This window comes from Cicer arietinum, chromosome 1, assembly GCF_000331145.2.
Source record: "Cicer arietinum cultivar CDC Frontier isolate Library 1 chromosome 1, Cicar.CDCFrontier_v2.0, whole genome shotgun sequence".
Lineage (NCBI taxonomy): Eukaryota > Viridiplantae > Streptophyta > Magnoliopsida > Fabales > Fabaceae > Cicer > Cicer arietinum.
Genome location: NC_021160.2, coordinates 48825337 through 48849220, shown reverse-complemented (window position 1 = coordinate 48849220; position 23884 = coordinate 48825337). Strand labels below are relative to the sequence as shown.

Below are 23884 nucleotides of genomic sequence, written 5' to 3'. Positions count from 1 at the left end.
AGCACCCATTCCCTATGTCACCAGTTGCATTTTTCCTTCTCCAATAACAACCTTAAATTTGTATATGAATGAGTTTAGAGAATGTTTTTTTTTCAAGATCTGAAAAATACATGACATGACCAAAAAGGAGAAAATATTCAAATAAGAAAATGTAGAAATTCACACAAATTCATTCCCACACGGCACAGGTGGCATTTGCCTATTTTCTTTTACCAATTCAAATTACTTGAACTGTTGTGATTATCAGGTTGTAATTTATTTTATTTGTAATTTTTTAAAAACCATAATACCCATTGTACAAATGGGAAGTAGTTTATTATGAACTATGATTGAAAACCATAAACTACTTCCATTATGGTTTACCCTAAACACCACCTTAAATGAAATGTGTCTTCAAAAAAAAAAAAAAAAAGAATAAAAGCTTGAAGAGACCATACTATGTTATTAGTGCTAGCCCATTTCTGCCTTTTTAAAAAATAGTTTATTTTCTACTTTGATCTCTTCATAAAACAAGTTATCCCATTTTCTAGTTTAGAAGAAGGGGTTCCTTTTTGTCGTCCCATTTGTTCAACCTCTTGGCTGATTCTTCCACCTACAAAGAATAATTTGTTTTATTAAAGAGTACAATAACAAACAAATAAAATACTGCACGTTGTCTTTTACCTCCTTGTTCCAATCCGTTCTAAATGTGACCCAAATTAGAATAATTGTCTGCATAGTGGTTCCACCAAGCATTCCTAGCCATATTCCCTATCACAAAGTTGCCATAATATTTTAAAATATTATGGATTTCTTTTTAGTTGAAATATATATAGATTGGATGCTATTCTAAAAGTAACTCAAAACTTTAACAATGATTTATGGTACTTTTCAAGTAAAAGGTATCGATCCTACACAACACATGCTAACATTATCACAAATTATTTTAAAACTACCGAATTTTATTTTAAAAATAAGCAATTAACTATTGACATTGGGTATTTCAAAATCAACAAATTGAAAAACATATACCTTGGCACCAAATTGGAAGTAAAAGCCGAGAACAGCCCCCAAAGGTATGCCAACTCCATAATAACAAGCGACATTCACATAAGCAACAAAAGCTTGCCATCCACACCCAACAGCCACCCCTTCATTTCATATCAACATTATACTTATCAATTTTTAAATAAATACACCAATTACACGCTTGAATGAATAAAAATAAAAAATCAAAACTGCAATTAAATCTAAAATTAAGTTACCAGATAAGACGGGTTGAATGCCGTTGAGGAGAATAGAAAGAGAGAGAAGTGGGCAAAGATCAGAGACAGCAGCAGCGACAGTTTCACCTTCAGTGAAAACATAGCTAATAACATCACGCAACGCAAGCACAATTAATGCTGCTATTGCTGATATTATGAATGATATCAATGTCACCACTTTCACTGAAAATGATGCTGATTTTGGATTTCTTGCTCCTAGTTCGTTGCTCACCCTCACGCTGCATACATTCATTCATTCATTTTAATTGGATTTTATATTATATTAAGTCAGTTATCAAACTAACAATACTAGCTTAGTAGTCTAACCTTGCAGCTGCGTTGAATCCAACAGAGATCATGAACACCCACCCATTAACAGTCGTACTGCAATCACAAATAATAAACAAACAAATCAAACTTGTTTATTATTGTACTGGTGTTTTAAATTTCACTATTACATTGTATCCACAAACAAATCATTACAGGATTGTCATACATCAATTTTGAATATATTTTTAAATTAAATTAAATTTAATAATAATAAACAAAAAACATATCAGATTAATTATTTTTTTTTAACCATCAATTAATCACAAATAAACTAAAAATAGTGATAATTTACCAAATAGAAAGAGAGTCAAGAGCCAACTCAGGTTGCGGAAGAAGCCCAGCCAACAAAACCAAAATCTGAAAGTACCAAGCCTCAAGGCATAACATAACAGCTGAAGCCGCCGACAACTTAAAAAACTCAGGCAAGCCAGAAAACGCTTCCCAAGTGAAGCCACGCCACGTGTACTTACACCTGTCACTCTTTACAATATAAACAAATTGGGCCACAACAATAATCCACCATGATAAACTCAAAACCAAAGATGCGCCCAATATGCCCAAACCAATCTTATACACAACAACATAACTAAGCACAAGATGAACCACCAACGTGGCTGCTGAAATATACGCACTTGGGAAAATTATACTCTGTGCTTGAAGAAATTTCTGAATTGGAAAATTAACAGCATAAGCGAATATTTGTGGGATAAGCCCGTAGACAAAAACCGCTGCTGCAGACACGATTGTTGGAGATTGTCCAATAAAAATAAGAATGGGTTCGCTTAAGACATAAATAACAGTGAGAAATAAACCAGCTATAGTTAGAAGAATAGTTGATCTTTGTAAATATGTTCCCAACATTTCAAACTTTTCTGCTCCAAATGCTTGTCCACATAGTGTCTCAACCGCACTCCCCATTCCTAACTGTAACAAAAATAATAATACAAGTGTTTAAACATTCCCACCACAACAACAACAAGTATCCTCTAACGACATTGGTTAAAGACTCCATAACTCAGATTCAAGATCTGATCGTCACATTGTCAATTTCTTCTTCTCTTAACTAAATTATAACAATTAATATTTGCATATAAAATAAACATCACGCTACCGATCTTTACCTTGTAACAAAATATAGTGAATGGGACCACAATTAAGATTGTGGTTTTGTTGTAAAAATCTCAATAATAACAAAAAAATGTTGCGGTCACTGTTGAGATTGCATATTACAATTTGAAACTAATGCTAATAAAATGAGAAAATCCTTCAAAAAAAAAAACAGAGAGAAGATAATCATAAGGGTGAAGGTGAGATTTTCAGACAAAATTTAGTTATTAATTTGTTGACAGAAATTGAATTTCTATTAAAATAATTTTTGTCTTTATTATTTTTAAAGTTGCATACATTTAATTTATCACTATACAGTGTGATTTAAATTGATTGAGGTAAAAAACACGTGATCCAAAATTTAAACAATTTGGATAACTCCTTCAAAAAATTGATCTAATTCAACCCACTTAAATACGATTTAAATCAAAATAGTTTTCCATTCATCCAAATTCCAATTATAATTTTTTTTTATTAATATTAATATAAGAAAACTACAGTAATTTAATAGTTTGATGTAACTAAATTAATATACTACAAAATAACAATAATTATATTTAAAACAAATGAAATAGTAAAAAAAAGTTAAATAAAATCAACAAGCTGTATTATTGAAAAATAATAATACTAGACTGATACAATCTTTTTATAAATAAAAAATTAAAATGAAAGAATGATCCTCGAGTCATATTACATACCATGAGGCCATAAGCAAGCATTTGAATTCCGGTATTGCCGAGGGAAGCAGCGGCGAGTTCAAGGTTACCAAGGTGGCCGGAGAAGATTTGTGTGGACATAGACATGACATAGTTAATTAGGTAAACGAAGACAGCTGGAGCAGCTAAAAAGAACAGAAGTCTAAGCTCAATCCACGTGGCTGAGCCGACACGGCGGAGAAATGGCACGGTGGTGTCCGATAAAAGTCTCTCCAACTCGCCGTCAGATTCGTGGAGATTTGGCTTACCGATGTTGTTGGATAACAAAAGTGGTTCCTCATTGCCGTTTTTGTTCACCGATCCCATCGGAGGAGCAGAGTTTTCGGCTCAGTCACTTACAGTTCTATATACATTGTTTTTTCTTTTTAATCATTATTATTGTTTTAGAACCATGCTCAACACATGGGTTGTATTTTATTATTTCTTCATTGGCTAATATCTTATTGTTTTTCTGAATCAGTGACAATATTACAGTGGTCACAAATTTCAGACATCAAATTAGATACACATAAAAAAAATCTATCTAATATAACTCCATTCATCGTCTATTTTTAATTATTTAATATTTTATTTTTATCCCACAACTTTAATTCTTTTCAAAAATTAAAATGTAATGAATAATTTTTTTATTTTATATTTTTAAAATTCAAAAAATATGTATTAAATAAATTTTACTTTTATTTAATAAATGAAGGATGAAAAAAAGTTAAATAATAAAAATGTATTATTTCTTAATATGTATGTCTAAATTTAAAAGAATCCAAAATTTAAGAACGGAGAGAATTAATGTTATTTATCTAACAAAGAAGTAGATATCTTAGGCATTTTCTTGTCTATACATTTTTAATTAGGGATGACAATACAATTCGTAATTGCAAATAGTTATCTAAATTTAATTTAATTTGGGCGAGAGAAATCCATTTTGATTAATTGGAGCTACATATCTTTTTTCAAAAATAAAACTCAAGGGCGGGACGGATTTAGGGTGTTGTCATTTTTAAATTTTAGATACATGTACATATTTAATATTTTTTAATTGTACTATTATATAATAATAATAATTTTACTATAAATATAATTTTGATATTTATTATTTATTATATAAAAATATATATAAATGTGGACAGAGAAACACGAATCAGATAGGGAGGGATAGAAAATTAAATTTCACACCCTAAAAATGGATATGAATATAAGTTTCTTTCAATTGAGTGGGTGGATGATGAGATAAAATGTATCATCCCTCCGTTGCTTTGTCTATTTCCAATACTACCTTAGTTTTTTTTTTTTTGTTTTTTTATAATTCCGTAATATCATCTCAACATGTGCTATTTTGGGACATTCATTTTATAAGCATTAGTAATTACTGAGCAGCCACAGAACAAAAAAAAAATTGAGAGTGACGATATTTAATAATTGTATACAATTTAGCTTAACAAAAAAATAAAAATCATACATCCTACAAAACCAAATAGTAGACGATAGACGATTCCGGTACTGCAATGTGGCGACTGGCGGTGGCGGTGGCGGTGCTTGCAATTGCTGCAACGAAACTGTGATGGCTTGATGTAATGGATTTTGTTAATTGAGTAATCGATTTTGTTTGTTACAAAGATATAAATATTATAATTTATTATATTTAATTTATGTTAAAGGTGTGGATTTTTTTCAATTTACATCTTTTTTTTTTAAATTAAAATATTTATTTTGAAACTAACGTATCAAAATCCCATAAATAATAAATCTTTGTATTCTCAAGATACAATCTGCTAAACAGGGAAATTTCCAATGCAGTATAAATTCACATCCATATTCTGTGACATTTTGAAAACAAAATAATAAAATAATTGAAGACATTAATTTTAAAATAAGATATTTTAGAATTTAAAAAAAAACATGTATAATTAAAAAAAGCCTAAAGCTGTGAGACATTAATTATGACATAGGAGTGGTGGATACTATACTATATATAAGAGGCTACTATAACACTACGTGTAACAGGGGTGGTGACAGCTTAGCTGATTTAATAAAAAAAAGTCGTTTTAGTGATTTGCTAAGATCCGTTAATTTGATTGGGTACATGCTTAACTGTGGGGTTAAATTAATTGAATTTTGGAGGGATTACACGCACGTGGTTCATATGATTTTCTCACCTTCTTGAACCATATTTATTTTTCGAGAGATATTTTCGGAACACAGCAAACAATACCCGACAACATATGTTAGGTTGGGTCAGATGGGGACATTGTGTGCAAATTTAAGGATGCATGAAGAATTGAGAACTCTTAAACCTAACGTTATTAATAAATAAATGGAAAAGAAGATGTTTTAACGAGAATAACATCCTCACTTTCAGGTATGGTCCTCTACAGCCTAAATTCTTCAATAAATATTAAATATGTATAATGAGAAAATATTTGTTATGGTGGAAGGATGTTATGTTAGCTAGTTTCAATTTGTATGATAGCTTGTGATGGTTTCCTAAAAATCTATGTTGTAAATTAGGAAATGGGAAAAATACATTGTTTTTGTCGAAATCTTTGAGAGATTTATTCCCTATGCTATTTGTTCAATTTGAAATCGTGTTATTCCTTGTTGCACGATAATTCAAATTTTTTGAAGAATTAATTACAACAGAAATTTTGTGTTTATTTTTAGTGAAAGTAGCTTATTTGTTAAATTTGGTAACAACCGTCAAAATGTTTTCTTGGGACCACGGTTCATTTCTAAGGTGGCGAAAAAACCCTTGCTATATGTGTATGCAAATCGGTGGAATAACTCTATGAGTTGTATAAAAAGTGGTTAATGTACTTCCTTTAATATTATTTTTACTTACAAAAAAAGTAGACACAATAATTTAATATTGTACTATAACAGTAAATATATATTAATATAACAATATAAATAATATTTAGTAAACAAAAGTAATACAATTTTTCCGAAAAAAAATATAATATATAGGACGGGTGATAGAGAAATACATATAAAAATAAATGAATGGTGATAGAAGAAAGATGAAGTAAGAGAGAGATGATAGAAAAAAAAAAAGCATAAAGTGAAAAAATGACATATTTAACCCAAATAAAAGTATGATAATATTTGGATTAAAAGAATAGATATGATATTTTGGTAGTAGTTTGCCTAAAAAAAGAGTAGAAACTCATTGCCTCAAATTAAATCAAACAAGGAAACTAATAAACTCTGTGACTAGCTACCTCATCTATATAATTAACCATTCTAAATTGCTTTCTTATTTTTTAGAAGAATTCATAATTGGCTTCCATCTAAAAATAGCATATGAGGTTTTTACTATTAACCTCTACATAAGACAATTGTTATCCAATTTTCTAGTTTAAAAGAAGGGGCTCCTTTTTGTCCTCCCATTTGTTCAACCTCTTATCTGCTTCTTGTACCTACAAATAGAAGAAATATTGTATTAAACAGTAACAATAACTCTTCAGTTTCTTTCCAAAATAATTAATTAATATAAGAAGGAAAAAATTAAATGTATTATTTGTATTGCTTATGGAAATAAAGTTATTGCAAGTTTTCTTTTACCTCTTTGTTCCAATCCGTTCTAAATGTGACCCACATTAGAATAACTGTCTGCATAGTAGTTCCACCAAGCATTCCTAGCCATATTCCCTATCACAAAGATGCCATAAAAATATGATGTATTTGTTTTTAGCTGAACTATATATGTTTTTAGCAAACAAAATACAAATTTTTAAAACATATATATATACATATATATATATATATATATATATATATATATATGTGAAATAATTAGCATATATACATTTAAAAGAGATGATATTTTTTGTTATTCTAATATTGTATAGAAATAAACTAAATTTATAAATAAAAAAATACTAGTAACATACTCTTTTTAATATACACTCATCAATTGATTAAATACAATTTGGTCTCACTAAATTAAGTAGACCCTCAATAAATTTATTGGGACTAATTTGAATTTCAACCTATTAAAACATCTACAATGAAAAGAGTAGGATATATATGTTACAAATATAATTTATGAATCTTGCACAAACAATAATAATAATAATTCATGAATAATTCCAAAATAACCAAAGAAACATATAGGTTTGCTTTTTTTATAGATTTAAAAAATAAATTTTTTAACTATATATTTAAAAACGATTTTTACGAAAATTCATTCATAAATAATATAAGTAATTGTATATTTATTTTGTATAGATAAAGAAAAAAGTAATTTTAATATTTTATAAAATAAATATTTATTATTAAATATTTTAATATGATAAAAATCACATATGTTTAAAAAATATATCTGTAAACAATAATTTTTGTGAGAAGTTTCTCAAAATAATTTTTTATTTTTAAATTTTTATTATTCAAAAAGATTTTAACAAATAGATGAAATACCTAAAATGATACTGTATAATAATTATTTAAACCAACTTATCATTTGAAATTCTGTTTTTAAAGAAATTATAACAAAAAAAATTATTTAAAAAATTACAAAAAATGAATCATAATATACCTTAGCACCAAATTGGAAGTAAAAGCCGAGAACAGCTCCCAAAGGTATGCCAACTCCATAATAACAAGCGACATTCACATAAGCAACAAAAGCTTGCCATCCACACCCAACAGCCACCCCTTCATTTCATATCAACATTATACTTATCAATTTTTAAATAAATACACCAATTACGCGCTTAAATGAATAAAAGTAAAACATCAAAACTGCAATTAAATCTAAATTTAAGTTACCAGATAAAACGGGTTGAATGCCGTTGAGGAGAAGAGAAAGAGAGAGAAGTGGACATAGATCAGAGACAGCAGCAGCGACAGCTTCACCTTCAGTGAAAACATAGCTAATAACATCACGCAACACAAGCACAACTAATGCTGCTATTGCTGATATTATGAATGACATCAATGTCACCACTTTCACCGAAAATGATGCTGATTTTGGATTTCTTGCTCCTAGTTCGTTGCTCACCCTCACACTGCATGCATACATTATTTATTTATTTTTCAAGTTCATTGTTTCATTATTCCAATCAATATATTTTAAGTTCAATGTTATGTGACTGTAAAAAAAAGTTCAATATTATGTATTTCTTAAAAAAATGTTCAATGTTATGTGAATCGGACATTTTAATCAATGGTGGTATATAAATGATTATGAACATAACAAATATTATTAACTTTCTCAATTTGCAAAGAAATTAGGATAATCAATTGTTTTATGTTTCGATTAAATCTTAATATTTTATGATATTAATTTAGAGTAATTGTTAGAAATTAAAGAATCATATACATAAAATAAAAAACTAATAGTGCAAATTGAACTAAATATAAATACTAAAAATACCTAGTCAAAAATTGAATTATATGTAAGTAAATATATTGTTGCCTTCAATATATTCAGTCCGATTCATACAAAATTGGTCAGGTTATTTTAATTCAATTATTATCTAACCATAATAGCTACATTATAGAATATATATCCAAGTTAGTCGAAATTTGTAAATTAAAAAATTAGAAAATCTAACCTTGCAGCTGCGTTGAATCCAACAGAGATCATGAACACCCATCCCATAACAGTGGTACTGCAATCACAAATAATAAACAAACAAATTAAAAATGGTTTGTGTATATGTGTGTCAAATATTAGAGACACGACATACGAAAATAAAAAGAGACCACGTACATATCAATAATTGTATTTGTAACAGTGGCCAAAGTAAATTGGATGGAGACCATTACTTTCTTTTTGTTATATATCTAGCTCAAAATAATGCTAACAAATAAACCCAAAACATAAGAATCTCCTCACGTAACATTTAGCGGTGGCATATGATTATAATAAAGGTTCAATCAAAATAGAGCCTTTATTTCAATGGCCCCAATAACAGGACAAGTTTGGTCTAAAATAAATTAAAGGTCATTAAATTGAGTATAAGTTGTTGTTGTCTTTTTCAAACTAGTTGAATCCCAGTTGTTGATTTGTTTTCAAAATGCATATAATTGTCATTCAAATCATGATGGAGTAGAGTATATAATTTACAAATATAAATATCATAACAGAGAGAAAAATGCATTTTTTAGGTCATGTATTACTTTTTTTTTCATTTGAGCTTTAGTTTTGCCCATTCTCAAAATAATTGGTAAATTTTATATATAAATAGATATATTTAATTTAAATTTTGAATCAAATATATTAACTTTTATAAACTCTATTTTTCCTTATGATTGAAATCGGAATAGTAAATATTAAATAATAACAACCACATAAGTTAGTTGTTGTTTTTACTTTTGGAAAATAAGGAGCAATCCCAAAAATACTACGTGCCTCTAGAAAGAAAAAAATAAATCTCAAATAACTCAATAAGACATTAAATAAGAAAGCAGGACCATATAAGCTAGTTTTATCAAACCAAAAATCATGTCAAGGATTTCCCTAATCCAACCAATAAGGCCAAGGATGATGGTATATTATATTAAAATAAATTCTTAACATACAAATTGATAAATACCCCATCCATCCTAAATTATGAATAAAAATTAGAAAAATAAAGTTAAAGTATTTAATCCAAAAAAATTAAAAAATTTGACTCAATTTGACATATTGTTTTTCATGCTTCCCGTGACAATGATCTCTACCTTTCATCACATTTTTTAACACAAATGTCAACCCAAAATCAAGCTAAGGAGTCAGATTTTGTAGGGATATGGAATAACTCCCATTGCAGAGACAAAAGAATGGTGTGTCCGCAAGGATTGGAGCTTTATAATATTTTAGGTTTAACCTTTGTGTTATTAAGGATTAAGGACTCTTATATTCTGAAATTCAGTTGAAAAGGAAATAAATGATTATTGTAGTTTGTAATTAAATTTGATAATTCTAATCAATTTGGTCTTAATGATAGGGAAATGGAATAACTCCCATTGCAGAGACAAAAGAATGGTGTGTCCGCAAGGATTGGAGCTTTATAATATTTTAGGTTTAACCTTTGTGTTATTAAGGATTAAGGACTCTTATATTCTGAAATTCAGTTGAAAAGGAAATAAATGATTATTGTAGTTTGTAATTAAATTTGATAATTCTAATCAATTTGGTCTTAATGAGAATTTATTATCCATTTAAACGTGTATTTAATTTATAGTGAAAAAAAATTATTATAGTTGAATTGATTTTAAAAAATTGATTTTGATTAAAAAATATTTAAATGAAAAATAATTTACATTTAGATAACTAATTGTTTTTGTGTGTATATGTTAATAAAAATGAGAATTGACTCAATGTTATCACAAAAAGATATAAATATTGATTTTTAAGTGAAAATACTTTTAGAGTTAAAATATATTCTAAATTCAAACATAAAAATCTATGGTCAAATCAGGTTTGACCAACTCAAACGTTTGAGAGATGTCTTAATTGGAATACAAGCAAAATCAATTATTATTAACTTTTTTTTCTTAAATATAAAACATTTTAAAAAAAATACTTTTATAAAATTTTCTTTAAATTTTAAAATGCATTAATTATTAATTTTCTTATTTTATTACACTTTTTTGAATTTTTAAATGCATTAATTATTTATTTATAAATATATCCATCATTAACTACATCTTTTTCTGTGACATACTAAATATTATAATAGAAATATTATTAAACTCTCTCTTATCATATGTAAATTTAAAAAATAATACTAAATATTAAAAAAAATAAAATTAATTCTTCTGATTTAATCGATATGTTTTATATTTAAAGACGGCAGTAATGTTTTTGAAAGGGTTCACTGAATTACTCTTTTGGGTTATAAACACCGTTTGAATGAACCGAAAAGAATAACAAAAAAGAAGAGTTGTAATAATTTACCAAATGGAGAGAGAATCAAGAGCCAGCTCAGGTTCCGGAAGAAGCCCAGCCAACAAAACCAAAATCTGAAAGTACCAAGCCTCAAGGCATAACATAACAGCTGAAGCCGCCGACAACTTAAAAAACTCAGGCAAGCCGGAAAACGCATCCCAAGTGAAACCACGCCACGTGTGCTTACACCTGTCACTCTTTACAATATAAACAAATTGGGCCACAACAATAATCCACCACGATAAGCTCAAAATCAAAGATGCGCCCAATATGCCCAAACCAATCTTATACACAACAACATAACTAAGCACAAGATGAACCACCAACGTGGCTGCTGAAATATACGCACTTGGGAAAATTATACTCTGTGCTTGAAGAAATTTCTGAATTGGAAAATTAACCGCATAAGCGAATATTTGTGGGATAAGCCCGTAGACAAAAACCGCTGCTGCAGACGCGATTGTTGGAGATTGTCCAATAAAAATAAGAATGGGTTCGCTTAAGACATAAATAACAGTGAGAAATAGACCAGCTATAGTTAGAAGAATAGTTGATCTTTGTAAATATGTTCCCAACATTTCAAACTTTTCTGCTCCGAATGCTTGTCCACATAGCGTCTCAACCGCACTCCCCATTCCTAACTGTAATCAAAATTAAAACGGTTAAACATCGTCATAAAAATAACTGCCATAAAACGGTTAAACATCTAATATTTGATTTTAGAAAAATTAATTATTTTAAAAAAATTTGTTATTATGTTTTATAGATAAATATTATTAATTAATTTAAAGTCAAAATTCTCCATTTTCCTCTTTATTATTATAGTTTTATAATATTTTTAAGTGTATAAAAATATTTAGACTAATCAAATATGAAATTATTATATTTTATATTTCTCAAAATTTTGACAATAAAAATAATATAGTTTTTTATAAATTTAAAATGATTTAATGCACATGCAACATGAAAAGCATTTATATGTTCGAAAGTATGAACGGCTGAGATTTATTAAAAAGAATGGAGTGAGAGTGAATTAGGTACATACCATGAGGCCATAAGCAAAGATTTGAATTCCGGTGTTGCCGAGAGAAGCAGCGGCGAGTTCAAGGTTACCAAGGTGGCCGGAGAAGATTTGTGTGGACATAGACATGACATAGTTAATTAGGTAAACGAAGACAGCTGGAGCAGCTAAGAAGAACAGTAATCTGAGCTCAATCCAGGTGGCGGAGCAGACACGGGTGAAGTACGGCACGGTGGTGTCCGATAACAGTCTCTCCAATTCGCCGTCAGATTCGTGGGCGCCTTTGCCGGGTAACAAAAGTGGTTGATCAGCGCCGTTTTTGTTCAGTGAATCCATGGGTGAATTGTTTAATATAATGTGATGGAACAGAGTATTCGCTTTTACTCACTCACCACTTTATTATCTCATACTGACTCTTACTTGTACTTATATATTATACATATTGTTCTTTTCCTATCATTATTTTATACAAGATGCAATATTCTTTTCTCCCTCCTCTTCTTATATTATTATTATTTTAATTTTTTTTATCATTTTTTATATATTATATTTATTGAACACTGCGAGATATTAAATATTTACTAATTATATTAAAAAGAAAAATATAAATATAAAAGGAAATTAAATAAAAAATATATGAAAAATAGTAACTGATTGAAAGGAACAATATAAATAACTAAAATGTTATTTATGCATTTAGTCTAGAAGGAATGACTAAAACAAAAATGTTATATGTGGATTTAGTCTAGAAGAAATGGCTAAATTGTAACAATGAAATGAAATTCGATTTGATTTCTTTCTATAAGAGATGCTTATTCACATTTATATCTGATTCACTTTAAATAAATTAACTCCGACGGAAATTAATTATGGGAAATGAAAAACAAAAATATTATATTATGTGATTTAAAATGAATTGTTGTCTCATATTTAATGTTATTTTGTCTAAAATATTCTTTAATTAATATGTATTTATTTTCAAATAACAAATTCCTTTAAATGTAATTTAGTTCGTTTAATTATTTTTTTTATTAGTTTAAATATTTAAATGATATTTATATATTTCTCTTAAAAAATGTGGAAGGTTCTTTTTATTGTTTATACATAAAAACTGACTATCTTTTAGCTCTGCTGCCGATCAAAATAAAAATTATTTTAGTATTGCTAAATTTCTGGCTTATAAAAAAAAACGAAATAATTTTTTATACATGAAAACATAATATTCTCTCCACTTTTGAACTTTAATTCTTTTAATTTTGGACAATATTAAGGAATAATAAATTTATATATGTTTAGTCTTTCTTATTTGTTAAATATAAAAAAAACTTGCTTAATATATATTTTGACTTCTTAATGGTAAAAAAATTATCATTAACTATATCTTATTTTCAAAAAAGAAATTAAAATTTTGAGAAAAAAAAAACTAAAATTGAGGACCAAGGGAGTATCTTTTATCCCTGCTGCAAGTCAAAAAAAATAAAAATTGTTTTTACACCGTTGAATTTTTTTGCTTATATTCTCCTCAACAATTTTGTATTATTTTAAAACACTTAAATGATGTTGTCTGTTAAAAAACGTAACTCCATTTCTTATACATAAATATGGAGTATCTTGTAGCCCTGCTGTCGGTCAAATGAAAAATTCCTGGCTTATATTTTACTCACTTTATCACACAATAAATAAGTTATTTATTGCCACATTTATAAAAATTATTTGTTTTAAAAAATTTGTCACTTATAATTTTTCATTCGAATTTTGTTTTCTTTCTAATTGTATTGTTTTATTAACATTATTTGAATCACAATTATATTTTTCTATGTATTTATCTAAATAAAATATATTAATGATTAATTAAAATATTTTAATAAAATATTATATTTTATCTCATTTATCATAATTTCTTTTTTACAATTGTGTTATTTTGGATCAGAGGAAATATTATCTGCTTTACCTAATTAAATATTTAAGCTTCGCAGGATGAATGGTTGGCTTATTTTTCACCTTGTGGTTCTCGGTGGAGATTAGTTCTAATAATTTGCTATTCGATGGAATGAAAAATAAATTTTGGTCAAATATTGTTAGAGTAAATTCATCTTTTATTTAAGTTAATTTATCACTTAAATTCACCACTTAATTTTATTTTATATTTTATTATTTGATTTGCTGAACATTTATACTAAAAATATAACATTCATATTTTGATTAAACAGGTGATATAACCGATAACTAGATAAATAATACTTCATTTCTCATATGACATTCTGTTTGTTTTACAATGAGTGTTATTTTAATAATAAAAAAATTATCTAAAAAAATAACCAGTTTCAGTTATTAATGTAAAATTAATTTTTATTTTTTCAATTATACCTTCAAATTAATATTATATATATTATTCCAAAATTTATATTTCATTTTGCTTGTATTATTGTGGAAAACACATTGATTATTAATAAGGATAATTTGATAAAATTAATATTTTCTCATTTATAATTAATTTTTTTAAGCTGAACTAGATTATGAAAAAAGAAAAAATTGAGGGACATAAATCTAAGCTAAAAAGAAAAATATAAAAAGAGGAAAAAAATTATAAAAAACTGAAGTAAATATAAGTAAAAATTTATTTATTTTTATTACTTAATATGTGTGAAATGAGTAAAATAGAATTCATTGTGAGACACAAGAAGAAAATAATAAGTTTGGTGTTTGTAATGAAACAAAATTTTAAGGTAAGTGTAAACAAAATTTTATCTCATTTATAACTGTTTGTTTTTTAAACTTGAACATCATTCTGAAAAAGAAAAAACTGACGGACATAAATCTAAGATAGGAAAAAAATTATAAAACAGTGAGGTAAATAATAAATAAAAATTTATTTATTGTTATTTTTTAATATGTATAAAATAAGTAAAATAAATATTTATTGTGACACACAATAAGTAAATAATCAATTTTGTATTTGCAAAGACACAAAATTTTAAGGTAAGTGTTTTTTTTTTTCAAAAAAAAAGTGTTTTTTACTTTATGAGTGATATTTAATTATAATTAGTTTCTAACTAATAATATATACTTCTTTCGTCCAAAATTATACACATAAAATAAAATAATTCACACTTGTTAACAAAATGAATTGACTTTATTAAATGTTATAAAATTTACCAAAACAATATTATTTTGTTTTTTAAATTCTTTAATTTTTATGGAAATAGATCCTAGTAATTCAGATAGTTGGTCGGAAAGTAAGTAAAATTTAGTCAATAATTATTAAGATCTGAATTTGAGTTTTCCCAAATAATTAATCTTTCTTAAATTTTTCTTTTTTTCTTAAATTGATGAAAATAATTATCCATCTTTAAAACTCATCTTTTGTAAAGTAAATTCAATAAAAATTATAAAGGGTATTTTAGAACAATATAATTAAAAAAAATGTCAAAGTTTGTTTTTTTATTCTTTATAATTTGACAGGAAAAAAAAAAGATAAAATTTTCTTTTCTTGTAGTTTGAGATGAAGAAATTCATTACATTTAAGTCGTCATATTTAATTTTGTACTTTTAATAATAATTAATATACTAAAATTAATTATTATTTTTAACTTATCTAAAATAACTCTGAGACATATAATTAGACAGAATTATAAGTAAACATTACAATTTTATTTAAAGAAAATTAAATAATGCAATTGATCTTGTCAGAACTTTTGTCTAAATGTCTCCTGAGTCAACACTTCCCTATTTTCCTCTATCATTCTTTTTATGCCTCTTTTGATGCCTCGCCACCGGTATTCAGCCTCTTCGATTAGCAAAATAATGAAATTTATTTTGCAAAAAAACCGCATTTGTTCAAAATAGTTGTAAGTAAAAATTAAAATAACTAAAAGATTGTTATAATTAAGAAAATATTTAGAGAAACTATACCCTCAGTGGTGTTATTCCTCCGTAACACAAAATAAGTAGCACAACAACAAATTATTCTTGATTTTCTTCTAATTCAGAAACATCAATTCAGTACACGATTTATTACGAAATTATATAAGATAAATCATAATAGATTTAGCATACTATTTTAAATGAGACGAGAATCAGTTTAATTATTCATTGAAAAACATATCACCGTTATAATAAAATACTCACATACACATAGACATCAACAAGACAACATTTTTCACATATATCAATTAACATAAAAAATGCACATGTGGTTAGTATGCATGATATGCAAGATTCAATGATCTAGATATATCTATCACTCACACCAAAGGAGAAATTTGCAGAAAGCCATAACCAAAATGTGCACAAAGTCATGACATGATTATCCATATCAATGCAGAAATCCGCACGAAACCACATAAATCTTTACATGCATCCTATATGATGCATGACATGATCGTGAACCAATTTCAAGTTTTCATACATTATATCAGCGTCACAACCTTTCACATTTAAACCTCATTCAATCCATGATGCACAAATCACCATTTAAAAGATACTTAACATGCATAAAATTAAGACAAGAACTACAATAAATAGCAAACAAACCATAGAAAAATAGCAACTATTTTAAAGATAAGACCACAGTAATTTAGAAAAACGTAAACATAAAAACAGCAATTAAACCAAGAAAATAGCAACAACAAAATTCCAAAAACAAATAACAGCAATATAATAAATCTTTAAAAAAATCAACAACAAAAACAATTTACAAGACAACAATAACAATATAAGATCAATAGCAAAAATAAAATAAATAAAACACATAGTACATTATTATTATGAAATATAAAAATCACGATAAAAAAATTAGCATGTAAACTTATCTTCTATTTAATCCAACATAAATGTAAATTTATTCACTTCCTATATAATTTACCATTTACAAAAAATTTATCTTTTTATCATGATATGATTATCAATATTTTTTTAAAAAAAATTATTCCTTTCACACATACAGGTGATCATCTAATAAAAGTAATTCATTCATATATATGCACGAAATTCAAATAACAATACAACAACCTAAGTTCTTTTTTCTCTTAAATTATATACTCACTTAGGCAATTAAATTAACGCTACAACTATTTTTCTTTTTCCAATTCAACTATTTTTACCATAAAATCATAAACACATATTAATTAACAAAAACAAAATCCCAAGAACCAAATACATTAGATCACTCATACACAAAATTAATATATAAATTAAAATGCAAGAGAAAATTTCTTTACATTATGTGTTTTCATTCCTAGTAACACGTCCTAAGCTCCACGAATACAAGACCAAAAGAAAGGTCCAAACTCTTGAAATGACGAATTTGTATTAGTTTTCTTCTTTTGATGAAATAAATCAAAAGAACCTGTTGAACAAAATTACCTTGAGAAGATACTAAACGGAAAGAGGGAAATTGAAATTCAACTTAACGGTATGTGGGCGTGAGGTTGTTAAAGGAAGAAGGATTTTTTCTTTTGTTTGTCGGGGAAAGTTTGTAGACCAAAAGAAAACAATAATAGTTGTGGAGAAATGAATAGGAAGTCACATATACCTTATTTATAGACACCACCCCTTTTATTTTTTCTTGATGTCATATGAGAGAGTCACCAAATTTCTATGTTGTAGAAAGAGAATATTTTTGTTCTCTCTTGAATGCACAAAAAAATCACCAAACTCGTGATTTAATTTGTAACTTATATTTTAAAAATGAATTAAATGTGGTAAGGAGGAGAGAGAGAAGTGAGAGCGTGGTGTTATTCTCTCTTCATTGAGTTGAGACAAGGACATCAAAACCATGATTAAGCTAAGACAACACATTTAAGAGCAATAAAAAAATGGTGTTGTAGTTTATTATTATTATTTTTATTTTTTTGGATTGAATATTGAAAGAATAAACCAAGATACGCTTTTTTTTTTTAGGATGGAAGAACCAAACACATCTTCATGCAAGAGCACTCATACATGTGAATCGGATCGCACCAATATTATTTTCTAACTCAATCTTTTTTTTGACCCAATGTAAACCTACAACTCACGTAGCTTCTATAGATTCTAATTTAATTAAATTATTCAACTAATAGCTTCATCAAATAAATTTAATCAAGCAAAGCAATCAATTATTAAACAAAAATTAATAATACTAAAAATAAAAATAAATGTTAATCATAAAAAAAATAGAGGGTGCTACTGAGTTGATTTCGAAAGTTAAAAACCACTTATAAAATATTTTTAATACATTTGAAGATGTACTAACATATCCTATCATGCAACTAAAATTATATAAGATAAAATATGATTTTTACATTGCTTTTTATAATTCAAAATATTTGTGAATATTGATAATAAACTTAGTTATGATATTTATCGAAATAATAAGTCTATAATAAGAAAACTTGCACTTGTATCCCTTTATATACATTATCCTTGCTTGTTTTGATGCGTATCTCAATTTTCCCATGGAGGTTCCAATGGAAGCTTTGTTCTTGGATGATGATGGTGGTATAGCTCTTTACATGAAGGTAGATCCATCCACTAGAATAGTCAAGGATCACTGCTTGATTGACCTGTTTTTGGTTGACAATCAAGTTCAAACACACATATTGAAGGAAATGTTATCACCTATATGGAAGCCATGAAAAAGAGTGGCTCATATATAAAAATGGATATATTAGTGCAATTTTTCAACTTGCCTTTGGGTTATTTGTCGAAAATTGTTGGTCAATGTATAGGAAACCATATTGGGGATTTCAAGGAGTATGATGAAATGAACAACTAACGTGATTATTTTGCCTCATCCAATGAGTGATGGAAAAGGAAAGGCAACGACCACACAATCCTCAAATGTTTTCCCTTTGCATGATATCATTCTCGCATTAGTAGATAATTTCTCTAAAATGAAATATAAGTAAAATCGATGATTAAAAAGTTAATGTATCTATTCTAGTCTTAATTTAAGATAAAATATATCAATTTTTTAATGATCAATTCCATTCATTGTGAAATAGAAGGTGTAGATTGTTAATTGCTTAAGAACACCACTTTTTTTGTTTACGCGAAACTAATATATAATTTTTAAGTATATTCAATATTATTGTGGTTGTCAACTATCATGTTGAGGGAGATGTACCACTTTCTAAGCCGCGAGTAAGGGTCAACTTTGAGTTTAAAGACACAAAACTAATCTACTTAGATTAATCTAATTTTTAAAAATTACACTAATTTAAACTAAATATTATGTCTTTAAACAATTTTAAAAAAAATGTGTCTTTAAACTTCAAGTAGGTAAAAGTTTAACTCATACTTTATAAAATTCTTCCTTAAACCTTGAGACTTTCTCTTATTGTGATTAACTTTCAAAAATAAATTCACCTAAACTTATATTAGTACCCCAAAAAATTAGAGCTTGAAATCTTTATTTTGAAACATCATTCCACTTTTTTACAATACCAACATCCTAATTTTGGTGGTTCCAAAAACAAAAATATCTCGTAATAAGGTGCATGACAACACAACATGCTTAATAATTAAAATAATACAAGCTTATAAAAATTCAAAACAAACGCTGAATATTGCCACAAATTAACAGCCGGCTTTGTAAATAAAATATCCACATAGCATAAAACAAGTAAGTATCAAAAAGCATAATTCATTATGGTGTCGGTTTCAAGCAAGAGAATCAAATCACAATATTTCTCTATTAATTTCAACATGTACCCGGCGTAACAACCGGATATGCATGTGCTTTTTCTTCCTCTCTTTGTATTTATACTTCCCTTTAGAGACATTATTTTCTCCAATATAATATATTTTGGTCCTATTGAATTATATGCTTGATTTCTAAACATGGGAAATTGCCTAAAAATGAACCAAATATCATCATCAAAAGATGAGAATGAAAAAGTTAGTAAGAGAGTTGAGAAGATGAAGACACTTTCATCAACCAAGTTGGAAAAGGCAAAGAGAGAAAACAACATGAAGAAAAAGGTAAGGTTCAAAATACAAGATGGTAAAGGAAGTGATGGTAATTCTACAAGTGGCTTTATGAGGATTAGGTTGGTAGTGAGCAAGGAAGAGTTGAAAAGGGTGTTGAGCAATAAGAATGTTGAGAATGCTGCTAAGAACACTTCGTTGATGGAGTTGCTAAATGATATGAAGTTGAGAGAAAAAAGTGTCTCTAAGATTGAAGAAATTGATGGGGGGTTGAATTCTTGGAGGCCGGGTTTAGATAGCATTCCAGAGGATTATTCGATGAAGTTATAGGTAATTTTTAAGTTGTTATAACCAATCCTATTTGTAAATAAAGACACTGCTTTTCTTTTTTTTTTTTTATTGTGCATTTTGAATTCTATATAACTTAAGTAGATTTGACTAGTGTAATAGAAATGTAAAATTATATGAAGCTTGAGCTTCTGATTATTATAATATAGTGTGATCTTATGAAATGAATTAATGAAATGGTTCTCAATATACTCTTTGTTTGGAGGAAGCATCAAGAGCCATTAAATCGATTACATAATTTTTTGTTTGTGATTTTTTTTACAGGAATTCTTTTAGTTGTAATTAAATATGGTCACTGCAACTTGCATAATCATTAAATCATCCAACAAAATGATTGTTGGTGTTTTGGTTATTTTAGTTACCGTATTAATGCAAGTAAAAACGTACGAATTTTATTCAATATTAAAAAATAGATTTTGCAAATTATATTTGAGAATATATAACCTATGTGTGAAAATAATTAAAATAACAACTAACATGTACACATGCATATGATTCGCACTAAAAACTAGAAAGTATGACGACGCATGTCTCATGAATGACATGTATTTTTTTATAAATTTAATATACACAATTAATTTTAAAGGGTTTTTATACTACAACTGTTAGATTATTTATAAAAATATAATTTTATTATAATTATTTCTAAAATCATGTCTATGATTGTTATGTCTTAAGAGTCTAAATTTTTTTACAAATACATACAATTAAACTCTTATTTTATATTTAGAAAATAGGCATTTTATTAACGAATTAAATTGGAAAAGGAACGCCCCTTACGATCCTTGAACGCCGTTTACAATCCTTCATAAGAAGATAATTAAATAGAGGCAAAGACAAATAACTACAACAAAAAACAAAGCAATGACAAATGGAGGCATTCCAATTAGTCGTATTAAGGAGCCTTTTAACCTCTTCCAAGAGGGGCTTCAGATGACAAATGGAGGTTAGCTTGTGAAGGACATTCAATCAAGGTGAAATTTATTATCTGTTAATTTCAAAAACCTAATCTATAATAACAGTTCAAATTAATTTAGAATTTGCATAAAATTGTGACATTATTTTATTTACTATGCAATTATGAACATAATATTGTTTGCAGAGCCCTGCAATCTTCTCCGACACATTGTTCTTAGCAAGTTGTGCCTATAAAGTAAATTAAGAATCAAAATATCATTCTTGTATCTGAGTAAATGGAATGGGTGATGTCAAATCTTATGTGGCAATTATAAACTATCAAAAAAATAACTTGACACAAGAATAGTTGCCAAGTCTGCATTAAAGATGCTCTAAGTCAGCTGACAAATATACTTTTAATTTTCTTACTGTATCTTATTGAGTCACTCACTCATAGAGGCAACAAAATTGAGAGATTATTTATTAAAAAATAAAAACAAGTACACGAAGTTTTCATGTGTTTTGAGGTGGGGATTGGCGATGTAGATCAAAAAGAATATTCACTGCCACAAGGCAGGGTCAAATTAGCTTGTGCAAAATACAATTTATCCCATTGTTCGATGGGCACGCTGTTCTTATAATAAAATAAGAAATCTAAAATCAATGCACTCGATGTTTACAGGCCTAATATAAACGCCTGGAAGCGTCAAAAAATTGCCCTCCGTACGAAGGGATTATTTCCTACTTATAGGAAATTATTCTCATATTTCACATTTTTATTGCCACTTGAAAGGTGCACATGTTGTGGCAACGGAATTAAATATTTCTCATTAACAATGACTTCACTACTTAGCGAGGTTCCTGATGACATAGGGAAGAATGCCTCCATGGTTAAAGTACTCCAATTCCACCTGAAAATAGAAAGGTGTTGTTAACGAACTGACCCAGGGAGAAGATATAAATTTTGGAGACAAATTTTTGAAAATGCTGAAAAAGTGGCTCAATCCCAAGAAATCCCGATGATGAGGCTATAAAATTGCATCAGCAAAATACATACACACATTAATCAATGACAATCTTCAATTACCTCAGTGTCAAAGCGAGCTTTGCAGGTGAAAGATTTTCCGGTATCAGTTGTGACAGTGACATCTTGGCCAGGCTTTATCTCGCTGATTTTATCTGGAAGGTCAATTGTATAACGTTCGCGGCCAGTCAATCCCAAGGTGTCAGCATCCTCGCCGGATTTGAAGCAAAGGGGAATAATACCCATTCCTACCAAATTACTGCGATGAATTCTCTCAAAACTTTTGGCTATCACAGCTTTGACTCCCTGTCAAAAAAATGTCAGGAACATTAGTATCCCAGACATTTTATGAAAACCATATAGACAATCAAATAATAGGCATAACCAATAGGAGGGACTTACCAATAGCATGGGACCCTTGGCGGCCCAATCCCTGGAACTTCCACTACCATATTCAGCTCCGGCCAGGACAATGGTGTCGTGCCCTGCAGCCTTGTATCTCTGACAGAGGAGAACAAATTCAGAGGATCAGAAACTTGACAGGACTAAAATCTAAGGTATCCTATCCTACCCACCAGTTCTTCTTTATATAAAAAAAAAAAATAGAAATTGCTATTTATGCATTGAAGAACCTAGTAGATTGGAATCTGTGATCATACACTAAAGCTGTCAAAGGTCGAGGTCTCACTATACCAAAAGATAAATTTCACAGGCCCATGTCAGAATATTGAGCCTTGCCACGATTTGCAAAAATGTGTAAATTTGTGATTTAACCACTTTCAATAAGCAAGACTGAATAGCTGATACATTCACAGACACTGAAGAAATCACAATGTAATGTGCAATACAAAAAATATTTAGCAAAAGATTTTCTTCTTCTTATGAAAAGTAGAGAGACATTATCAGATTAAATTTTGGAAAGGAATTTAGGAAAAACCATTGCAAAGCATAATATGGAATTAATTATGCCCGGGCACTTTGAAAAATCAAAAACAGTAATAAAAGCCATGCCCTGTTTGGTTAGTGCATAACTAACCTCTGCTGCATCAAAAACATAAAGCTTCTCTCCTGTTGGAACATGCACTGTCTTCGCGCCAACTTCCCCATTTAAGAGCTTGTTTACAAGACGTATGTTGGCAAAAGTTCCCCTAGACATAACTTCATCATTTCCACGACGACTTCCATAAGAGTTGAAATCCTTTCTTTCTACCCCACGCTGCTTAAGGTATTGGGCAGCCGGACTGTCCTTGTTAATGCTTCCAGCAGGAGAAATGTGATCAGTTGTGATACTGTCGCCAAAATTCAGCAGGCAATAAGCATCTTTTACACCATGAGGTCCAGGAGGATCCATGGTCATGTCCTTGAAGTATGGAGGCTCGTGAATATATGTTGAGTTGGGGTCCCATGAGTAGA

The 23884-nt window shown here is 28.2% G+C and overlaps 4 protein-coding genes across 4 annotated transcripts in view; 1 reads left to right on the top strand and 3 right to left on the bottom strand.

Moving 5' to 3' along the window:
* Positions 1 to 222: 222 nt before the first annotated feature.
* Positions 223 to 3876, bottom strand: LOC101506667 (protein DETOXIFICATION 40-like). Its single transcript, XM_004487351.4, has 7 exons — positions 3380 to 3876; positions 1867 to 2498; positions 1572 to 1628; positions 1245 to 1483; positions 1012 to 1130; positions 664 to 750; positions 223 to 592 (listed from the first exon to the last, which is right to left on the bottom strand). Exons 1-7 carry the CDS (start codon positions 3701 to 3703, stop codon positions 527 to 529), a joined length of 1524 nt encoding a protein of 507 aa, XP_004487408.1. The 5' UTR covers positions 3704 to 3876; the 3' UTR covers positions 223 to 526.
* A 2577-nt stretch (positions 3877 to 6453) lies between these two features.
* LOC101507327 (protein DETOXIFICATION 40-like) lies at positions 6454 to 12716 on the bottom strand. Its single transcript, XM_004487353.4, has 7 exons — positions 12316 to 12716; positions 11280 to 11911; positions 8950 to 9006; positions 8162 to 8400; positions 7929 to 8047; positions 6956 to 7042; positions 6454 to 6810 (listed from the first exon to the last, which is right to left on the bottom strand). Exons 1-7 carry the CDS (start codon positions 12625 to 12627, stop codon positions 6745 to 6747), a joined length of 1512 nt encoding a protein of 503 aa, XP_004487410.1. The 5' UTR covers positions 12628 to 12716; the 3' UTR covers positions 6454 to 6744.
* Positions 12717 to 19955: 7239 nt separating this feature from the next.
* Positions 19956 to 20737, top strand: LOC101507633 (uncharacterized). The gene has a single exon (XM_004487354.4). The coding sequence runs from the start codon at positions 20116 to 20118 to the stop codon at positions 20530 to 20532; it is 417 nt and encodes a 138-aa protein (XP_004487411.1). The 5' UTR covers positions 19956 to 20115; the 3' UTR covers positions 20533 to 20737.
* A 1166-nt stretch (positions 20738 to 21903) lies between these two features.
* Positions 21904 to 23884, bottom strand: part of LOC101507957 (aconitate hydratase, cytoplasmic-like) — a 9079-nt gene continuing 7098 nt past the window's right edge. The window contains exons 18-21 of the mRNA XM_073365862.1: positions 23508 to 23884; positions 22874 to 22972; positions 22535 to 22777; positions 21904 to 22358 (exon numbers count right to left, since the gene is read on the bottom strand). The exon at positions 23508 to 23884 is cut by the window's right edge and continues 14 nt beyond it. Coding sequence (XP_073221963.1) covers positions 22293 to 22358; positions 22535 to 22777; positions 22874 to 22972; positions 23508 to 23884 — 785 coding nt within the window. The 3' untranslated portion in view covers positions 21904 to 22292. The remainder of the gene's footprint in view (positions 22359 to 22534; positions 22778 to 22873; positions 22973 to 23507) is intronic.

Excerpts from the sequence above, each read along its gene's own strand:
- LOC101507327 (XM_004487353.4), bottom strand. The coding sequence starts at position 12,627 with ATGGATTCACTGAACAAAAACGGCGCTGATCAACCACTTTTGTTACCC. Across the intron at positions 9,007-11,279 it reads CTTGATTCTCTCTCCATTTG|TACCACTGTTATGGGATGGG; the intron begins GTAAATTATTAC and ends TTGTGATTGCAG. Across the intron at positions 6,811-6,955 it reads GAACGGATTGGAACAAAGAG|GTACAAGAAGCAGATAAGAG; the intron begins GTAAAAGAAAAC and ends TTCTATTTGTAG.
- LOC101506667 (XM_004487351.4), bottom strand. The coding sequence starts at position 3,703 with ATGGGATCGGTGAACAAAAACGGCAATGAGGAACCACTTTTGTTATCC. Across the intron at positions 751-1,011 it reads ACTTCCAATTTGGTGCCAAG|GGAATATGGCTAGGAATGCT; the intron begins GTATATGTTTTT and ends ACTTTGTGATAG. Across the intron at positions 593-663 it reads GAACGGATTGGAACAAGGAG|GTGGAAGAATCAGCCAAGAG; the intron begins GTAAAAGACAAC and ends TATTCTTTGTAG.
- LOC101507633 (XM_004487354.4), top strand. The coding sequence starts at position 20,116 with ATGGGAAATTGCCTAAAAATGAACCAAATATCATCATCAAAAGATGAG.